Source organism: Sarcophilus harrisii, chromosome 4 (genome assembly GCF_902635505.1).
Source record: "Sarcophilus harrisii chromosome 4, mSarHar1.11, whole genome shotgun sequence".
Classification (NCBI taxonomy): Eukaryota; Metazoa; Chordata; class Mammalia; order Dasyuromorphia; family Dasyuridae; genus Sarcophilus; species Sarcophilus harrisii.
In genome coordinates, this window is record NC_045429.1 from 254,052,085 (window position 1) to 254,075,479 (window position 23,395).

At 31.8% G+C, this 23,395-nt stretch overlaps 1 protein-coding gene across 1 annotated transcript in view; it reads right to left on the reverse strand.

Annotated features, from left to right (window-relative positions):
* Positions 1–18,010, reverse strand: part of GFRAL (GDNF family receptor alpha like) — a 41,073-nt gene extending 23,063 nt beyond the window's left edge. The window contains exons 1-3 of the mRNA XM_031968614.1: positions 17,998–18,010; positions 16,279–16,407; positions 7,643–7,795 (exon numbers count right to left, since the gene is read on the reverse strand). Coding sequence (XP_031824474.1) covers positions 7,643–7,795; positions 16,279–16,407; positions 17,998–18,010 — 295 coding nt within the window. The remainder of the gene's footprint in view (positions 1–7,642; positions 7,796–16,278; positions 16,408–17,997) is intronic.
* Positions 18,011–23,395: the final 5,385 nt, after the last annotated feature.

Consider the following 23,395-nt stretch of genomic DNA (forward strand, 5'->3'; position numbering starts at 1 on the left):
ATGAACTTCAATGAGTACTTAAATATTTCTTGCTTCTATGAGCTCTCTAAAGGTGTGAACACAAGCATCGTTTTTCTATTAGTTGTACTTAGTACCTTGTTTCAAGTTCTGGCCCAAAATATCTCTTTCTAAGACCAAATCAATTATATTGAATCATGCTAAATAGATAATTATTGTCTCTATCAATTCTAATGGCTTAACACTGTAAAGATTCCAACACAGAACTACCAGCCCTCCTCTCCCATCTAATTCCTTTGTGTCAATCCTTGCTATTGTATCTGATTCATATAATTACTTGTTTTTACCTTTTCCTATACAGTTTTATTGTTCAGCTCTATCTCAATGTCTCTTTTGAATTACCCATTGACAAATGATGATATTAGATAATCTAGGTTTATATTCCTGCTTATAAAACATAGACAATTTGTTCTTATTGAATCCCTTGAAATTAATCTTTGTTTGTCTAGTATTTCTCTTGGATCTTATCAGTCAAATTTTCTATGTTCTTTTTGCGACAAAATTTTGAGCATCTTATAATTCATTGAATGTCTGTTTTTGGTTTTGTTTATTATTATTATTAATTTTGCTGGGTGTAATATTTTTGGTCACAACCTTGGTTCTTGTGCTTTTTATCTGTAAAGTAGTTACTGCTAGATCTTATGTGATTCTAATTGTAGCTCCATTGTATTCAATTTTTTTTCCCCTTGTTGCTCATAATATTTTCTCCTTGATCTGGGGATTTCAAAATTTAGCTATAATGTTCCTCTAGGTTTTCCTTATAGGATCTCTTTCAGGTGGTGAATGGTGATTTTTTTTTTTCCTATTTCTACTTTCCCCTCTTGTTCTAACAGTTCAGGACAAATTTTTTTATTTCTTTTATTATTATATCAAGGTTCTGTTTTTGGTTATTGATTCTAGGTAGTCCAGTTATTCTTGTATTTTTTTCTTCTTGATCTGTTGTCTGGTTCTGTTTCTTTTCTTATGAGATGTCTCACATTCTTTTCTGCTTTTTTTCATTTTTTATATGTTATTTTATTATTTCTTGATCTCTTACAACTTCTCTGTTGTCCCCTTTACTAATTCTTGTTTTCAAGGAGTCATTTTCTTCCTTAAGATTCTGGATCTCCTTTTGTGGTTGGTTAATTTTCTTGAGATAATATATATAGAGAGAGAGACTGAAGAGAAACTATATATATATATATATATATATATATATATATATATATATATATATATGTATATATATATTTAGTCTCTTTCATTTGATTTTTAATGTCTTTTGTGAGTTCTTTTATGAATTCTTTTTGATGAAGTGATCATTTGATGGTATTCTTTGGGGTAAGAAAGTTTTTTTGGTGTTTGATTTTTGTTTAATTTCAGTATTTTCCTTTGAAGATGAATCCTGGTCTTCCCAATTCCCATAATAACTTTTTATGGTTTGCTTCTTTGTTTTTTGCCTGCTAATTTTATAGCAGATCATTGATATAATCAACTCTATTCCTGGGTTGTGGTGAGTGGTACTTCTGGTCTTAAGTTCTTCTTCAATTTTCTCTCTGGTCTGGAACCCCAAACCAAGGACTCCACCCTTCTGTAAATTCCTGCAGGCAGCAACATCCCTGACACACTGCTTCTGCATTTACTAAAGTTTTCTGGTTCCTTCTCAGTCAGAGTTGAGATTCAGTAGCATAGCTGGACCTAGCATTCCTTGTCAGCAGAGGTACCATCACTATTACTCAATTCAAATGCCAACCCCCGCTCCCTCACTAGGAGATGAAAATTCCTATGATTGGTGCTAAGGCAACATCTCACCCAGGCTCTCACTTCAGTGCTTGCTGCTTGCTGTTTCAGTGGAACTAGCCTGGAGATGTTTATAATTTACAAAGCCCATATTTCAGTCCTGCTTTCTTTCTTTGGATCTTCTCCAATTGTCCAAGTACAACTGTTCTGCCCCAGTTCTTATTTGATTTTAACTGTTCTGTGTTCACCCTGAAGTGCATATTTGTATTCTTTGGGGAAAATCTGGAGAATTTGAAATTTTCTTACTTGCTCCATCATCTTCATAGAATCCTCTCTTTTGTTTTCTTTTTAGGTAATAAAACAATAATAGAATAAATAATCATTGCACATAAAATTGCAAATCTAAAATGTAAAACTTTCTATTCCTTTTAAATATAAAGTAATTGTGTAATTTTTTTCCCATTTTTTTCTCTTCCCCAATCATGTTTTATATGTGATACTCAGAATTGGAAATAATAACTAATAATTTGATTTGCTTATTAATTCAACACAGTTTGAGATTACATTGGATGTTATATTGACTATGTCATCTTTTATTATTATTGAATTGTCAACCCAAATCCACATTATTTTCCCACAAAATGATGTCAAACTAAGTATAAATCATCCCATTCATATGCAATGGATAATTTGAATTGAAATTTACAATTTCACATTTTCTTCTCTTAAAATTAATTTGTTACTTTTTAAGGAGGCTACTGTTCCAAACTATTAAAATCTTTCTATTAACAGAATTCTGAATTTTAGAGACATCATGGTTTTCTTCTTTGTTATTCTAATTATCTGTCTGGTCCTTCTCAATCTTCTTTTCTGGGTCATCAGCTAGATCACATCCAAGGTTCTGTCCCAACATCTCTTATTTCTTGATACTCACTTTTTTTTTTTTTTTAGCTCCCATGGGTTAAAACATCATCTCTATGCAGACAATTCCTAAATCTTTGAAAAACTTAAACCCCTATACAAACAGCATCATTATCACCATCTCCATCATCATTGTCTAAAACTAAAAATCATATATTTTCAATTTGGTGTACTCTCAAATTCACCAAGTTTAAAATATAACTCAGCAAATTTTTCCAATTAGGCCACCATTTTTCAGAATTCTTCTTTGGATAATGACAGCATCCTTACAGTCACCTATATTTGTCACCTCATTCATGATTCATTCATTAATGTTCTTTTTTTTCTGTAACATGTGTCCAAACACTTTCCAAATTTCATTGTTTGCACTTCTGAAATCTTTAATATCAAACTTTTTCTCTCTAAACACATGAACATCACATTAATTTAGATCCCTATCAGCTTTCACTTAGACAAGTAAATAATCTCTTCATTGATCTTCCTACCTTATGTCTCTAACCTCTGCATCCTTCCACAAAACTGCCAAAAAGGTATTCTTAAAATTCAGGTGCTTGACTATTTGACTCTCCTGCTCAGTTAGCTCCAATGGGTCCCTATTACATATAGATTCGAATTAAAACAAAATTCTTCTGTTTGTCATTTAAGGTTTTTAAACCACTTGGCTCTAAGTTACCTTTCTAGTTTGAATATGCCTTACTCTCCCTTATACACTTTATAACTTGGCCAAGTTTACCTTATTGCTTTTTCTCAATACCATATATCTGCTGTTTCTGGGCCTTCAGATGTGCTGTTGTCTATGCCTAGAACATGTTTTCTTCTCACCTCTATATGATACAAAGTAAATACTTTATAAATATGTAGACTGATTATTTCTCAGAATTCCTCATTTCTTCCAAAGCTCACTTTAAGTATCATTTTTACACTTTTCAATTCACATAACTGCTAGCACCCTCCACTCATTTCCTTGTATTTATGTATTTATTATATGTGCACATGAATATATTGTTTCATTCAACAAAATATACATTTTTAAAAGGCTGGAACTACTTTCTTTTTCTTTTTCTTCTTAGTTTCTAGCATAATATATGACCCATAGTAATCACTTAATGAATATTTGTTGAATGAATGAATTATTGAGTAAAAAAGTGTAGTAGTATAACAACATAATAACAAAAGGATAGGTAGGATCCCAAGACAATGGAAAGTTAATGATGTTTTAATCGACACAGAGAGAAATGAGAACCTAAGTTTTTAGTTCTTTTTTTCAGTAACTTCTAGAATAGGGATTTTTAAGCAGAAGTTTATAGATACATTTTGGGGGAGCCAGGTGACATGGTGGATAAAGATCTGAGTTCAAATTCAGCCCCAGACATTTACTAGCTGTGACCCTGGGCAAGTCACCTAATGCTGTTTATCTTTGTTTCCCATCTGTAAAAGGAACTGGAGAAGGAAATGGAAAATTCCATATGATATCACAAAGAGTAAGACATGCCTGAAATGACTCTATAACAAGTAAATCAATTTCAGGTTGACCATAAACTCGAATATACAAAAATTATATTTTTATTTTCATGATTTTTAACTGACATTTAGCATTTTTCCAAATGTGAATTCAAGAAATAAATAATCTAATAAGAACCCTCCCTCCCTCCCTTCCTCTCTCTCTCTCTCTCTCTCTCTCTCTCTCTGTGTGTGTGTGTATATATATATATATATATATATATATATATATATATATATATTTCTCTCTTTCTACTCCATCTGTCTTACATACTGAGGATTATGGACCCAATCTCTGAAATGGTAGAGCGCTTGTATGTATTACTTTTGAAAGCTCTTTAATAAATACCAACCTGTATCCATGTCCTCCTGAACATATTCATCTTCATTTTCTTCACTAATGACTGTCACATGGCTTCCTTGAGCATGCTGTAAACAAGGGCTTTCAAATATATTTTTCCAAATTTGAATACAGTCTTTATTCAATGGTTCCATACAGTTGCAGTCCCATAGCACACTTTCTTTTAATTTTTCTCTTAATGCAATGCACAGATGTCCTGCTGCATCATCATTGCTGCAGCTTTCTACCCCTGAACCACATGTTTCTTTAAAATTCTCATAGATCATGAAGCAATATTCAGATGCTTCACAAGCCTGCATGGCCACACTGCAGTCATTGTCTGTTTCAGTCCCTTGTACTCTCTGTTCTGACATGGTCCATTGAATGACATCTGATTGAATAACTTTGGCTGAGGGAAGCTCCAAATGCTCTATAAAAATGAATACAAGGATATGAAACAATTAATCAATAAACAATTATTAAGCTACCTTCTAGACAAATGGATACCTATAACCTATATTTCTGCCCCTTGCAACATCATTGTCTATTTTCCCTTAAACTTATTTTATTCATTTATTTAGATTTTGACTTTTTGTGATATCTAACTTGTGAGTCTGAGATGCTTACTATGTCTAATGTCTTATGTTCTATAATATTTTGTCCAATAGAACTTTTAGAAGATGGAATTAGATTTGTGATTTAATTGGTACAAGGAACTCCCTACAAGAAAACTCCCTAAATCAATGAAGATCTACACCTATTCAACTTAGAATCTTAGACAGTTGCTTAGAAGAACTGTATGGTCATGGGTCACATTGTCAATATATTTTGGCTTTATTCTGACTTTAACATTATCTATCTCTCACCTACAGTCTTCTGTCTTTCTTTTGTATTTTTATTTCCAGGGACAATTCATTACATATAGTAGATATTTAAGTGCTTTATTATTATTTCATTCATTCCACTTTAATATTTCACATGTTAAACAATTTCTTTTCTTGCTTAAAACTCTTCTGAAATTTTCTCTGTGCTGAGATATATACCTCTAAGCTAAAGCCAATTTGATTTTCTTTTAAGTCCCTTATGTAGAATTAACAGATAACAATATCAAACCAACAGCCCAGAGTTATACAAAAATCAAAGACATGACTCAAGACTATGTAAGACTTTGGTAGAAAATTGTTCCCTATTTTATATAATTAAAAAGTGAAAACAGATTTCCATTTTGAAGAAAAATTGAAGCCCCAAAAAGACTTCTTAGTAAGTAAGAAGGGCAGAACAAAACATCTTATTAACCCTTCTTTATTTGTATAATGAGTATATTAAGATAGTCTTAGGTTCTTATATCAGTTTACATTAATGTAAACAATTTAAGTCTTTCTATAAATTGTCAGGATATAATCCCATATCTCTGGAAGATAATATTATTGGGCTCACCTACTTTTGAATACAAATAGATATAGTGGGAAATTTTCAATAATTTATATACATATATACATATGTGTCTGTATATATATATATATATATATATAGATAGATAGATAGATAGATATCATTGAATTCAGCATAGTTCTTTGATTTTAAAGCTTAGTTTTAAAAAAGTATAATTTCAGACATAAATTATAATAGTTATAACGACAGAAGAGATCAATCTATCATGAACCATGGAGGACATGGTGATAGGAAACAATAATACCTCTTCTTAGCCCATATACTTATTCAAACAATGGGAATCTAAAGCATCAGCAAAGTACAAAGTATTCACCTTTGGTCAAAAAAAGGGTAAGATCTCTATTTCAATCTGTCATTGGTTATTTGTTTAATTATGCAAGGTATCTTTTCTTTTTTTCTATATAACAATTATTTTTTAATTAATTGAAGCTTTTTATTTTCAAAATATATGCATGGATAATTTTTCAACATTGACCCTTACAAAATCCTGCGTTCCAATTTCCCCCTCCTTCCCTCCACCTAGATGGCAAGTAATGCAATATACATTAAACATGGTAAAATATTAAAAAAACATGGTAAAATAAATCCAATATATAATAGTTTATACAATTATCTTGCTACACAAGAAAAATGAGATAAGTAAAAAAATGAGAAAGAAAATAAAATGCAAGCAAACAACAATAAAAAGAGTGAAAATGCTATGTTGTGATCCATGCTCAGTTTCCATAAATCTTTTTCTGAGGGTAGATGGCTCTCTTCATCACAAAATCTTTGGAACTAGCCTGAATCATCTCATTGTTGAAAAGAGCCACATCCATCAGAATTGATCATCATATAATCTTGTTGCCATGTATGATATGATGGTATAATTATCTCCTGGTTCTGCTCATTTTACTTAGCGTCACTTCATGTCTTCACTTAGCATCAGTTCATATAAGTTTCTTCAGGCGTCTTGAAATAATCCTGCTGTTTGTTTCTTATGGAACAATAATATTCCATAATATTCAGAAACCATAATTTATTCAGCCATTCTCCAACTGATGGACATCCATTTAATTTCCAATTTCTTACCACCAAAAAAGACTGCCATAGACATTTATGCAAGATATTTTTTAAGGAACCAATGTATTTTGAGCAATGAATCTATGATTAAAGGTCATAAAGATACATGTTATGTTAAATTATTAATTCAGTCCTTTTACAACACAATTTCCATATATATTAATTTACAAATATATAATCTACAATTAACAATGCATTTCAGTAAAATTTGATATATGAAATATATTAGAAGTTACAGAGTATATAATTGGGCTGAATAAATTACCTCTACAGCTGTTTCAGGAAGTTAGATGACTCAGTGTACAGAGCACTGGGCCTGGAGTCAGGAAGATCTGAATTCAAATTGATCCCAAAACCCTGACTATATATAACCCTGGGCAATTCACTTGATCCCTGTTTGTTATAATCTACTGGAGAAGGAAATGGCAAACCCCAAAGTTATTGATATTTAAAGAAAAATAAAAGCTATGGCTCATGAAGAATCTAACATAACTGAACAACAATAGCAGATGATTGAAATTTCCATACACTTAGGAAATCTATATACTCAATTACATAACATCTATTTTGTTGCTGGTAGGAATCTGTGTTTCTCTCCTGATCATTTCTTATATTTGAGGATCTTATTACCTGTTTTACTGGAACATTGTTTCCCAAGCAACTTGTTAACACTACAATAAATATCTTCAGTACAGAAGCAATTTTTAAAATTGGGATATAGATCTTTCAGGGACTGGATGCTTAAGTTGCAGCTCAATGAATCTTTCATCTTGCAGTCATTACCTGTATTTTAATAGACAAATATATAATATTGCATACATTAATTTGAATTTCTCAAAAGAGCTTAATTAATATATTTTTTATTAAAAAAAACATGTAATTGTTAAAACATATTTTGAATAGCTCATCAACTTAGTAGTACCAAAGATTTATGACTTGGGTAGTTAAGGAGAATCTCTGCAGAATGAATTTTATTTTCCTATATATAAAATTAATTCTACACACATGCACACAAACATGTATGTATATATTCTGCACATATATGTGTAGTATATATATATAGTATGCATATATATGTAATGTAGTATATATTTCTATGTGTGTGTGTGTGTGTAGATATGTATATATTTGTACCTTAAATTTTTTAAGTACAAAAATGTACTGTATTTTTAAAAATATAGAATGGAAATTATATTCAATATAGCAGAGGGAATTTTTTCATTTGTTTTTGTAATTATATTTCAAGGGAAGAGAGTTTTAGCATATAATAAAATAATGAAATAATGTTTCATTAGCTTAATTTCTTTATAGTCATAATCTAGATGGAAAGGAATCTTCTCTTAGAAAATGATTTATTGTTGAAATCTAATAGAAGCTTTAGGAAATTAAAATTAAATTATTTTCAACATTACCATAACAATAAATATTTATATAATGTTTTAAGTGTAAAAGTAAAACATTTTACAAATATGATCTCATTCAATTCTCACAACAGTCTTGAAAAGTGTTATTTACAGATTTACAGATGCAATCTTTAGATGAGGGAACTGGGGCACATAATAATTAAGTGGCCCAGGATTACACAGCTAATAAGGGACAGTCGTTATAATATCAAGTCTAATGAAAAGGTGCCAATCTTAACTGGTAGGAGGAATTTCTTCATTCAGCCCTTACCCTATAATAATTAAATCACAGGTGTAATTCTTATTTGTATCTTATTTTTATTCATTTTAACTGATCTAACTTTTTGTGCAATTTGTTATCCTGAAAGGGGAAACAAAATAAGTCCTCTAATGCTTTTACCAAAAGACACTTGCTTGATACATGAGCACATTTCTACTTGGAGACTAACAAAGAGGCAATTATATAGTATATAGTATAGTAAATACTAAAAAGTATTTCCCTTTTTGCCATTTTGGGATCAGAGGACTTGGGCTCAAATTCTGACTCTGGAATTTAGTGAATGACTTTGGATAATCCATTTAATGTTTTTGAACATCAAGCTTCCTTATTCATAAAATCAAGGAAGAGGAGATCACTGCTTCTTAACATATGGATTTGCAACACCATATGAAATTACATAACTGAATGTGGGGGTTGCAAAAAAAATTTGATAACAGTACATGAGGGGTCATGAGTGGAAAAAGTTTAAGATGCCTTGGAGTAGATGATCTCTAAGACCCCTTTCAGCTGTGTCTAGGATCATATGATTAGATGATGTTTTCAGAGTATAAATAGTAAATAGTAAATAAATAGTATTGGTGCAACAAAGTTGCTTTTATAAAGTATTTAGAATTTTTTTTTCTGCTCAAAGTAGTTTTTTTTAATGCTTTACATTCTTCATTTAACTCATCTGTGAATTTATTTGTGAGAATTTTATTTAAATGATCAATTTCAGTTTCTGTTTATATAAAGTAAAATTGGAATAGTTGGAGTAGATGGAGGTAGCACCATGGATGCTTCCAACTAGGATTCTGTTGCTCTAGAAGTTGAGAGGGCATGGGTTTTGTACATCTGTCTGCCCAAATAGTTTGTTTCACCTCATACTCCTACATACATACTGTCATGCTTACACATATACATGTCAATCCCTTTAGGGTAAGGATGGATTACAGTCAGAGAAAATGAGGTAAATAAAAAAATAAATTTAAATATCACTTTGACAGGTAGGGAGTACAGTGACTAGAATGTCAAGCTTGGAGTCATTAAGACAAGTTCAAATCCACCCTCTGACACTTACTGTGTGACCTTGGATAAGTCATTTAACCCTCTTTGCCTCAGTTTCCTCATTTGTGAAATTAGCCAGAAAAGAAAATGCAGACCAGTATCTTTGCCAAGAAAACTCCAAATGGGGTCGGGTCACAGAATCAGATAAAACTGAATGACTAAACAACAGATATTTCTCTGTCTTCAAAAAATTTTCCCTACATTATCTTATTTTAGCCTTGTAACAATCCTATGCAGTAGGTTTTATAAATCTTCTTTACAGATGAGGAAACTCAAGGACACAATAGGTCGTTGAGGAAGGATCTTATTGCTTCATGTCTAGCACCCATTCCACTAAACCAGCCTTTCTGTTAGAAATTATTATAGGTAGATGTGGTTGCTGTCTCTTGACTAAACTAGTCCATAGCTGTTGGGGAGCTACAAGGATATATTAATTTTTGAGATATGTGAGCCATTAGATGTAATAACTATAGGATTCAGGTATGATATCCAAGAAAGTTCATATTAAAAAGAAGAAGGAATTCATTTTTTCTATTTTCTTTACATTTACTTGGACTGGGGATGGAAAGGTCTGAGAGTGGGGTAACTAAGTTATGCTGCTTAGTATTTCTAAAGCATCATAGTATTTATAATCTATTTGAACAAAATGCCATCTTAGGCGTGGACTTCTTTAATTATATATATATATATATATATATATATATATATATATATATATATTATCTTTATATTTCCTTGATTAATTTATTATAAGATTAATTTATTATAATAACACATTATCCATGAGTTTAGCCTCACTTTTCGGTTGACTTAGTGATTATGTAAATATTGTATTTATTCAGCTGTCTGATTAAAAAAAAGAGTATAGTTTACAAAACTATTATTATTTCTTTAATGATTATCATCTGATCTACCTCCAGCAAAACTGTGCAGAAAAGATGACTGACTAAAAGCATATATCTCAATAAAAGGCTATTTGATTCAAATCAAATGTGATCGAAAAAATGACTATGATGAAAGATCATAAAGCAGTATGAAATTTATGTGTACTATAGAGTTTTGAATTCTGAAAATGTTATTTTGAAAATGTGTTACCATGGCAATGTGCATTCCTAAAGTGAATCATTTCTTTATTTGAAAATTAGTTGATGTATTACTGAGATATAGTCATTTTGATTACAACATTATTTTATTATGGCATTACATACTATAGTTCTCTGTTTTCTTTTTGCAAATACAAATAAAATAATGAACATCACTTTATACAAATACATGCATTTCTGAAAATAACAGTATAAATTGGATAAGGTTAGGAATTGAGTCTGTGAATGGGATGTTATGTTATGAATGGGAAATTTCCACTACTAATAAAGAGAGATTTATCCCTTTATATTCTTGGATAATTGAACAATTGTATTAAACACTAGTCTATTGTATTAAACAATAGACATGGACCAATAATCATAAGGGACCTAAAAAGGTCTCTGAGTATATTGACAGCTTTAAATTGTAATAATACCTATGTTTTTATTATATTTTATATATCACTAAAATTTTTCCAAATACATTTTAATTTGGTATGAGGCCACATTTGAGAGTATTGTGGGAATGTCTGCTGCCCTGCCTCAGTGTCCTACAATTTGCAATGTAAATCTGCTTCCTATATTTTCTGCTTATCAAGTTCATAATTTTAAATTAGTCAAACTAGAGATGAGAGGCAGGTTAGCTTCTGGGATTGAGAGTTAACCTAGAGTGATGCATTGTTAGTGACAATTGCATTCAAGTATGGCTTCTTACACATATTGGTAAAATAATCCTGAATAAATCACTTAATCTCTCAGAGTATTAATCCAATCTTTAAAATAAGAAGGAGCTAACCTTTCTTATTCTGGAATTCTCTTTAACAAGGAAATCACAAATCCAATAATGATTCACATCCACACAAGAATTATTGGGGGGTTGAGACATAACATAATCTATGTTATATTTATCACTTTGGTAGAACACTAGATTTTGATTCATGAGTAAGTCAATTTACCTTGCTGGCCTCAGTTTCCACATGTATACAGTTAGACTTCCATTGTTTTTCAGGTGAGGAAATGGAGAATCAGTAAGATAAAATGATTTGCTCAAGGTTACATGGATAGTAAGCATTAAAATCAGGATTTATTCACATGTCCTTAGACTCCAGTGCCTGTCTACATGAACTGTTACTTTTCAGATCTAGTTCCTACCTCTAGCACTGTGAGAATCTCTTATTTTTCAAGGAAGGTTTATGAATTTAGGAATTATTGATTTATATTATATATAATCTATATAATTAATTGTGAATTTATTAATCCAGTGTTAAAATGAGTTTAAAACTGATCATAAATTTAAAGAAGAAAATTTTTTTTAAAAGCTAAGCTTATCTATATGCATGTGTGTGTATGCTTACATAAAATACTTATTTTTATTTATTTAAATATGATTTTATACACATATGCTTATTTGTTTTTTAGAGGCAGAGAACTTGGGTTCAAATTCTTTTTCTGGCATTATCAATTTGACCTCTCTTTCAAATCACTGAACTTCCCTCAATCTCAGTTTCTTCTGCAAAAAATGAGGGTATTAGATTAAATGGATTTAAATGGACAATCCAATATAGGCTTTTTGACCTGAACATAGAGCTTTGCTAGGACTGATTCTTTCCAATCTATAAATGAGGGGATTGTCTCTGACATTCCATTCTTTCCCTCATTCTAAGATCCTATGTTCACAAGCATCAACAAGTTCTACAAACCTGGAGAGAAAGGGGCTTGGAAACTGATTCTATGTCTCTCTAAAGCTCAGTCTCACAAAGTACGAGAATCCTCATCAGATGAAAGTAACAATGCAGTTATGACTACTTTCAGCCATTTTCATTCATTTACTCATTGTTCATAGATCATCTACTTAAGGCAAAGGAGAATTGTGAAATTCAATTAGGAGTAAGTGAAAATGAAATCACAGGTCTTTGAAATATCAAAGGATATGTATATGTGCATACACATGTGTGTGTATGTATATCCATTACAAGGCCATAGTTTATGAATAATATGATTTCATAGAATTGTTTCTAACAAGTATAAGTTACTTTATACACTTGAGGATCCCCATAAATTTTATCTTTGGGTCAAAGAAAATCAATTTCAGATCACAAACCCAACAGTCCTTTTAGTCAAATTCCAATTGCCTGGGTCAGTGACTTCTTGAGTGTCCCAGGAGAATTCTGTCTTGGCAGAAACAAAAAACAGGACCCCAGCAAAATTCCAGAGTTTCAGTCTAATTGCTCTGTTCATTCCTCTCTCCACCATGTGAGCCCAGGTGCTTTAGAGAATTTGGGAAGGATAGAGAGAGGACTTCATTTCATTTTTTCTTCACTGAAAATATTTTCTCACCCTTTAATGTATAACTGAGAGAAATGAGCACTTTTTTTTTCCCCAAAGGAAAAGAGCTTTATTTCAGGGACTACTTTCAAACTTTTATATACTTAGGTTTCATCCCATGTAATCATCTTAATAACTGAGACTTCTTTTTTATGAAATTCTTTCAGTGTCACCAATTAAGAAAGTTGAAAGGGAGAACAAAGGAGAACTAGTATGACGTAATAATAAAATAAAATCAATAAATAAATACTGGATACATTCTTTCAGTGTGCCAGGCATTGAACCAAATCCTAGGAAAACAAAAAGAGGCAAAAAAAAAAAAAAGAGCTTTTTTTTTTTCCAATGGAGGAGAAAATATGCAAACAAAAATATACAAAGTAAGCTATGTTAAATGAGAAGTACAAAATAATTAAGAGAAAGATGTCCCTGAAATTAAGAAGGATTGAAAAAGTTTTCATGTAAAAGATGGAATTTTATTTGGGGCTTAAAATAAATTAGGGAAGCCAGTGAGTGGAGATGAGGAAGGATAATATTCTAGGAATGGAGGAGAGACAGAGAAACCAAGCAAGAGAGTGTCTTTTTCATGGAATAGTAAGGACACTTTCAGTGTATTAAGGATGAGAAGTAAGGTAAAAGAAAACTAGAAAGATAGGCAAGATAGAAGGGGGTTTTGAAAACCCCCAAATAGTATTTCGTATTTGATCCTGAATGTGTTGGGATGAGAGTAGGGATGGTTACAGTATGACATGAAGGTGAAACTGCATCTTCAGAAAATCACTTTAGGGGTTGAATGAAGGATGCCTTGGAATAGAGAAAGACTTGAACCTTCTGCAGGGTATTCCATTAGTTCAGGTGAGGTGATGAGGGTCTGCATTAGAGTAGTGAGAAAAGAGGATATATCCAAGAGATGTTGTAAAGGTTAAGTTCATAGGTCTTGGCAAGAGAATGGATTTGGGGGTAAGAGGGAATAAGTAATCCAGTATGACTTATCCAGTTGAAATTATAAGGAACTAGAAGTATAGTTTGGGTCTCTGCAATAATAATGATAAGTGGTAAGTGGATGAGGGTTAAGGAGGAAAGAAAACTGAGTTCTGTTGAGTTTAAGATGTCTAGTTGACATCTGAAAAGCAGTTGGAGATGTGAGATTGGAGGTGAAAAGAGAGGTTGGAGTAGGATATTATGGATTTGAGAATCATCAACATAGTTATTAAATTCATGGAAGCTGATGAGAAAAAAAAACACCAAATGAGATAGGATAAAGGAGAAGAAAAGAGGGTCAAAGAAAGAACTTTGTGGATTAATTTATATTAAGTGTAATCTAGAAGAGGACCTATCAAAAGAAGCTCAGTTAAATGTGTTTAACTAGTAGACAAAGAAAGATTGTAAACAAGTGATAAACTGTGGATGATTGAAAGGATAGTGGGTTGGAGGAGAAAGAAGGGAATGAGATTGATTGAATAGACAAAGGATTTAGCCTAAGTAAGGAGTAAAGCCACTTTATCATATGAGACAGGATTAAAGGTGAAGATTTCAGTGGAGGGAATCTGAATGATTTGAGATGAGGAAGAAGAGAGAAAAAGGAATCTACAATAAATGATTACAATAAGTGATCCTTTGACTGTTTTAATTTAAAAAGAGTAACCCAGCTGAAAGGTATTAGAGCATTCTACTTAAAATACTGAGTCAAATGAAGATATTTTATTTCAATTCACAAAATCAAAAACAACATTGAAATGAAAGTCATGTAGTTATCTATTTCTTTCTTTATAGTTTATGACACTCGAGCTATCCTTTTATTCTTCTGTAAAATAATATTGCTTAATCATGGCAGTGAGGGTAAAGGTGATGCACCCAGTTGAGGCCCAGGTGAGGTTGTAAAACATAAATTTGTAGTGGGCACAGTTAAAAAAATATATTATAAGAGCTTACATTTATATAATGCTTTGTTTATGAAGCTTTTCAGAAAAACCTAAGAGGCAAGTCATAAAGATATAATCATCCTCATTTTATATATGGTAAAACAGATTATGATACTTGACAATGGCCACACAGCTAGTAAGTGGATCAATCTAGATTTCCTGATGCCAAATATATTTCTATTTTTCCAATACCTGTTACCTCCAAGCATATTTCAGAACACTTGAGATTTAACTTCAGATTTGCAGAACTTCTCAAAGCTGTGTAAGGTAATGTATATAAATTCTTCTGTGAATGTAAACAATTCTAGATTTCTTATTATTATTGTTTTCATTTTTTGCATCTTTTATTTGGATTAATTAAGAAAGAAAAAGTCCTGGGGAAAGTTGTTTTTGTGCTATTTTGAAATTTTATATTTGATTTTTGTTAGGCTATTTTGTAGCTGGATAAAACACATTTTGTAAGAAAACAAAAGGATTGGGATGCCAATTGTCATCTTCATTATCACACTTGCTGTCATTATGATTGTTGTTGGAGATGAAGCAGTGCCGAAGGAGAGTTTTAGAGTAAAGGATTTGTTGTTGTTGAGTCATTTTCAATTATGTCTAACTCTGAGATCCCTTTTGAGGTTTTCTTTGCAAAGACATGAGTGGTTTGCCATTTCCTTCTCCAGATTAATTTACAGATGAGGAAACTAAAGCAAGCAGGGTTAAGTGACTTGCCCAGGGTCACATAGCTAGTAAGTATCTGAAGCCAGATTTAAACTCATGAAGATTAGTCTTCTTGACTCTAGCTCTAGAATCCCTCATCCTTAGAGTAAGGAATGCTTAGGTTCACGTGATGTATGAGACAGAATTGACTTGCAGCTGTAACATATCACAACTTTTGAGTGTTCCTCTTAATCCTCTTCCCCTATGAGTTATAGACTTTTTTTCTGATCTATATTGATGGAGAGCATTTTTATACCATTATCTTCCAAACCAATGTAATCAAAACTCTTCCCTTTGTATAACAATACATGTTTTGTATATATGCAAACATATATGATCAATTTATATAACATTTTAAACTATATATTATTAAATGGCTTGTATAATATACACATACATCAATATACATGGAGGAAAAATACAATTTTGTGTGTGTGTGTGTATATGTGTGAGAAACCTTCAGAAAAATAAATCATGCCACATATTTTCTAAAGGATTATTTTACCTGAAACATTGCAGACATCTTCAAGGACTGCCCAGACAAGGTCACATCCATTTGTGCCATTTTTACATTGTTCTTTCAAAAGTGTACAGTCAGTGATCTGGGTGGTAGATTTCTTTTCTAGGCACAGTACTAAAACTTTAAAAGCAAATATTACTGACCCAATGAAACAATACATGCATATAAGCATTCTGCAAATCCAAATTTTTCTTACCCTCTCAAAAAATCTATCTTCTGGAAAGTGTGATGAACCTTATCATTAGCAGCAACAGACCTATTATAAAATATCTATTACTGTATTAAAAATAATTCAGTTTAGTCACAGGAATAGATCTTCACAATAGGGAAAAAAAGAGGAAAAGTATTCATGCATAGAAATATGACTTTACTAATTAGATACCACATTCTTTTGACCCTTTTCTTTTGGGTAGATAACTTAAATTTACACACAGGTAAAACAAACAGAAAAGAAAAACACAAAAACTAGCACACTTTCAATCAGGTTATAAAAAACTAAGGAAAACACAATGGACTTGTTAATACTAAAATCCTTTGACTGTGTTTTAATTTAAAAAGTAACCCAGCTTAAAGGTATTAGAGCATTCTACTTAAAATACTAAGTCATATGAAGACATTATATTTCAATTCATAAAATCAAAAATAAGATGGAAATGAAAATCATGTATTTATCTATTTCTTTCTTTGTAATTTATGGCACTCTAGCTATCCTTTTTATCTCCCTCCCACAGAATTTTTAATTCTGCTCCAAAGATTCTGGGTAGTGGTAAGTGATCTTTTTCCTTATCTTGTCCTAAATCAGTCCTCCACATTACTTTGTACCCATTTCTATTCCAAGTTGCCTACATCGTTTTGATTGAATCCTAGACTTTACCCTTGAAATCCCAGACTCAGAAAAGTCAATTATTCAATCAAGGAGTATTTACTAACTACTTGGAATGTGTCAAGTCATCTCCTGTCAGAAAAAAAAAAAAAAGACAATAAAGACAAAAAGCAAACAGAAAGTCTCCAATCTTAAGAAGATCACATTCACTCATGAGAGACTAAATCATACATGATTTATACAAAATAGATGGAAAATAATCACATATAAATGTCCTACTGACTCAGTTTAGGTGAGCTACATGTAAGCTGTTAAAACCTCAAAGTCATCTCTATTTTTTCCCTTTTAAAAGTTAATGCCATGTTTTTCATATGCCAAATATAATTTTTGGGCTAATTACTAGAAAACATTTTCTCTTATGTATATGATCAGCTGGAGAATTACCTTGAAGGATTTCATAATAAGGAGTTCATGAGATTTTACTCCCCAAAACTCTCATTATGGTAATTGAATCCAAGAAAACAATGATTGGAAGAGGGTGATGATTAGAAAGCTTATTAACTTTTAGAATCTAGAGACAGGATATAGGGGTTCACAATGCCACTCCAAAAAAAAAGACACACTTGCAAAAAAAAAAAATGTACTGTAATAGCTCTAAGAATCTACAGATATGCATTTTGAGCAGTCTGATGTGTTACTTTAACATCTTTTTTTATAAAAAAAGACTGGTGAATTTATCCTCTATTCTTACATAGATAGGGAACCTCCACCTTAGTTCCCCACCCCACATTGCAGTGGCTGAACTTAGCTCTCAAGTATGTTAAGTACACTACCTTAAGGTGATATACTGTATTACTGTTATCAATAATTTACTAACTTACCCTTTCTGGACATGCCCACAAAAATAAAAAAAAAAATTATGTAAATAATGGTAATAATAATAAAAGCAAATGGGGAGTAGGGAGACAAAATAATTGGAGGAAATAATGAACTTGGGGTTGAGTTCCAGGGGTGGAGCCAAAATAGGTATGAAAAATGTCAAGAAATGTCAGTCTCACTGGGGTAAAAAGAGTGTTCAGCCCAGCTCAGAAAGACTCTGGGAAAGCCTGGGAAGAGTGTCATAATCACAGCACATCAGCAACTGAGACTTTTGATCTTGGCTCAATAGCAGGGCAAACCAGTAGGGTAATTCCCTTTTGGGTGGTTTCCAGAAAAGAGCCCTTGTAAACACAAGGGGCCTCTGTATTCAAAGCCTCAGAGCTGCAGACAGGAAGCTTGGGACATCATGTTTCCCCATGAGCATAGCTTCACCTTAAAAGTAAAAAAGTGGGAAATACCAAAAGAAAAGGAAAGAAAATGAGCAAGAAACAAAAATTTTGACCCTAGAAAGCTACTATGGTGACAAGGCAGACCAAAACACAAACTCAAAAGATGACAGAATGTCCACAGAAGAAATTTCAAAAAATGAGATAAATTGCTCTCAAGCCCAAAGAGGCTTCTTGGAAATGCTCATAAAAGACTTTAAAAGACAAAAAAGGAAGAAAGAAGGAAAAAAACCTGACAAGAAATGAGAGGTATGCATTAGAAAATCAACAGTATGGAAACGGAAGGGGGAAAATTGTCTGAAGAAAACAATTCTTTAAATAGAATAAATCAAATAGAAAAAGTGATACAAAAGATAATTGAATCAAATCATACCTTAAAAACTAGAACAGGGCAAATGGAAGCTAATGACCTTGTGAGACAGCAAGAATCAGTCAAACTAAAGAGAATGAAAAAGTGGAAAAAAATGTAAAAGACCTCATTGGAAAAATAGCCACCCTGGAAAATAAATCCAGAAGAGACAATTTAAAAATTATAGGCCTGCCTGAAGGCCACGACCAAAAAAAGAGCCCAGATAGTATAATACAAGAGATTGTTAAGGAAAACTACCCCAATATTCTAGAAACTGAGGGGGATATAACTCATTGAAAGAATTCAATCAATCACCTCAGCAAAGAGATCTCACAAGGAAAACCCCAGGAACATAAGTTGCAAACTTCCAAAACCATAACCTCAGGGAAAAAATACTTCAAGCTGTCAGACAAAAACTTTTCAAATATCAAGGAGAAACAATAAGGATTTCCCAGGATCTGGCAGCTTCTACAATAAAGGTTAAGAGGGCCTGGAATGTCATATTCAGGAAGGCAAAGGACTTGGGGTTATAAGCAAGAATTAAGCAAGAATCAGCATGATATTTCAGGGGAGGAGCTTCAATGAAGTAAGAGATTTTCAATTGTTTCTATTGAAAAAACCAGAACTAAATAGGAAATTTAATCTACAAACAGAGGACATAAAAGAACCATAAAAAATAATCAGGGGAAACATATATATTTAAAGGTTAAATTGTTAATATTTCTAGATAGGAAAACAATATCTGTGCCTCTTGAGAACTGTCTGTTACTGGAGCAGACAGACAGGGGCATCACATGGACTGAGGATATGGTTGTGAATGGAGCCTGATATGATAACATCAAAGAAAAATACATTAAAGGGTGGGGAAAGATCTGTACTGGAAAAAGAGGAAAGGGGAGGTGTGATGGGATAATTAGTTCACATGAAGAGGTGCAAAAGACCTATTACAAACAAGGGAAAGAAGGGAGGGAGAACTGTCTATAGTTTGAGCTCATCAGTTTTGGCTTTAAGAAGGAATAACTTAATCATTCAGTGTAGACATTTATCTAACCCTATAAAGAATCAGGAGGAGAAAGAGGAAAGTAAAGGAAGGGACAAGACAGAAGAGAGGGCAGAAACACTGGGGGAAAAGGTAAGAGAAGGAGAGAAGAGTGGATAGAAGATAAAGTAATAGGTGGAGTGTGTTAAAAGAAAGAATAAACTTGGATTTAAAAAAGTAAAAAATATTTTTAAAATTTTATTACCAAACTTACTTTATATATTATTCTCCTTTAGGTGTGAAAAAAGCATAAAAACAAAATCCTCAGTAACTCAGTTCTTGTTATGCTGCTTTCTTTTTCCCTATAGCCGTTAAACACCTGCTTGCTTAAAGAAGGCAAACAATTTACCATTCTTAATGAGTAAATTAACAATGACCAGCCACATGTGAGGAAAAGCAGGTCTTCCTCAATTTAATGTATAATTTGTTCAAATTACAAGAACAAGCATTTGAACAAGTTTTTTTTGTTTTTTTTTTTTTTTAATACTATATACAACAAAGCAAATCACTCAGGATTGAACTTTAGGATAAAGTGAACATCTGTTTACCCATGTGTTACTCAGAGTATATTAAGAGCAAATAACAATTAAATAAGTGATCTCTAGATTTTGAAACAAATCAGATATGTGAAATAGCTCACAGTTCTGTCAAAAATCACTTAATCTACCATGTTGAATATGCATATATATTGAAAATTAAAATAATGATATTTAAAAATATTTGATAGGATAAGAATAAATTAATATTATTTAAATTATATTACAGCTTATAATCACAAAATAAATTTTTATGATTAATAGCCTATAGCATATGGCTATATACCATATATTCAATCTCATATATTTATTGGATAATTTTTATCATAGATTGTATTACTAAATACCTAGAAAAAATGGTTAAGGTTAAAGATACATTTTAATTAATGTGAAAGTGAGGTAATTTATAGGATATTAGCAAAAGGATTGCACAATACTCTAAATAAGGACAAGATTTATATTCTTTTGGTGGGAGATAAAATTGAGAATTTGATAATTGTTATAATTACTACACAAAAGTATCAATTTATAGATTGTTATAGCCTGCATAATCTACACAATTCAGAAAGTTGAAAACACTTACCTAGGAAAATGATGAATAGCATTCTATGAGATTTGACCATATCAATATGAGAGTAGTATAACCACAGGTCTCTTGCTCAAAGGAGCTATCCAGAATAAGGTTTCAGCACTGTTCAGAGCTGAACAGTTCCCTGCTTACACACAGCTGATTGGACAGCTGATTTCAGATGTCACCACTCACTCACCAATGCAATAACCCAATGTACACTTTTCTATTTGAAGATGTTCCTTGTTCCTAATTTTATACTTCAGAAACATTCTAACAAGGAGGTACATAGGTCTTTACTGATATCTTTGCTGTGAGTTCTGACTCTAAGCATTTTCATTAGCTGCCTGCCATCCCAAAATTATTTCTGCTGCTCTCCACCTCTTGGAACAACAAATTTATGTCAGAAGTGTCATGTCTGTATATATCTGTCCCTTTCTGAACTTATCATCCTTCACCTCTTCACCAAGAAATATGAGTTATTTTTATTCATTAATTCTTCTAAAGTCATAAGCAATTAGTCCTTATTTTGATCAGAATTCTTAAAGATTATATATAAATGTATCTTTACATATATATGTATATGTATGCATATAAATATTTAGGAAATTTAACAAATATTTAACAAAGGTGTTGAATTTGGTCTCAAATCATAAATGATTCACAAATCTCCCTACTTGAACTATATTAAAATGTAATTGGGAAATGCATTATAAAATAAAAATCCAATTGATATTAAATTTAATCAGTGATTTTTAAAATAAATATGAACTATGCAGAAATCCATTTCTATTTGAGTTTGTCATCATTGCTTTATAATTTTACCTTCATTGTATTGGAAGTTTTCCTTCATAAATATATGGTCTCTGGATACTTACTCCCTTTTCCATCACTTTAATATGCAGTACACATTTTCTTATATTCACAATGTATTCTGAGTTATGAATTTTTTTTTAAATCCCATCACCATGTCCTAATTTTGGCTCATTTTGACTTTTTCTTCCCAAGAATAGCAATCCTGTCCCTAATTACTTTTCAATCTAATCCATTTCATTCTGTATTCCCTAAATTCCTATTGTGTGCTAAATTGCTGGGTATACTAAAAAAAATATTACAATTACTGCCCCAAGTTTGCAAGAAACTGGTAGTGATTTGAAGTAGACCTTGGAAAACTCATTTAGAAATTAGCAAGGATTTAATTTCCCTATGGCATGAAAGACTGTTTCTTGAAAGCTTTGAGATAAGAGTATGTATTGCTATATTATAAAATCTTTGGAATTTGGAGTTGCTAATCTTAGTTTTATTATATAATTTTCATGTAATTCTGTATCATTTTCTTTTAGGACAAGTTAAAAATACATTTGCCAAATTGTATTTCAAAATTGAAAGGCAAAATCTACCATGTTAGTGTAGGCTCTTATTATCTCATGTCAGAGCTATTTTAAGGACCTTCTAGTTTAAAGATTGAACAAGCCAGTTTGATAGGATTTCTAAGAGACAAGTCTAGAAAAAATTTTAAAAATACTTTAAAGCTAATAGGCAGTTACCAGGTAGATTGAAATGCTACTGAAGACACACACACACACACAAACAAACACACATACACACACACACAAATACACTCATAGACACAGGGTTTTATATAACTTTAAGGTAGTCAGAAAAGAAAGCCTATCAGATGGGTTTACCCAGTTACTTTGCTTATTTGCAAGACTAAGTAGGGACAGGATGCCTAGTGATTTGAGGGGAATGGAGATGTGGAGGAAACCTTTACCTTGGGCTGTAACTTACTAACTGAAGATCAGATCTGTTCCAATGGCAGTATTTTCTGGTGGATAAATTCATCAGCCCATTTTGTCGGTCAAGAAGAGCTAGTTTGTTTCATTAGAATGTCTAAATGGGATATCAGAGAGGTAGTACCATGATATGCAAGAAAATTGGTTTTAAGTGGGGGAGGATTGTGCAAAGTTACCAGCATTTCTTTCTTTTCTTCAGTCATCTGAGTCTAGTGGTAAGATATGGAATAACTTGAGATGGCCCTAACTGCAGTAGGAGACCTTGACTTTTGGGCTTCAATATTTCCCAAATCAGGGTCTTTTCCAAAGAGTTCCATTTTCTTGTTATGTAGCTAAAGTATTTAAACTTCAGGTTCCATATTTGACTTTCCAGTGAATACTCTGAATTAATGTTTTAAGCATTGACTCATTTGATCTCTTTACTATCCAAGGGATTCTGAAAAGTCTTTCAATACCACAATTCAAAAGCATAGATTCTCTGGTGCTCAACTTTCCTTATAATCCAATTGTCACAGCCATACATTGCTACTGGAAAAACCATAGTTTTGACTATATATACTTTTGTTTGAATGGTGATTTCTCTGCTTTTTAGTATTCTGTACAGATGTTCCATAGCTTTCCTTTTTTCTTTTTTTTTTTCATGTTAAACTTCAAGACAACTTTTTC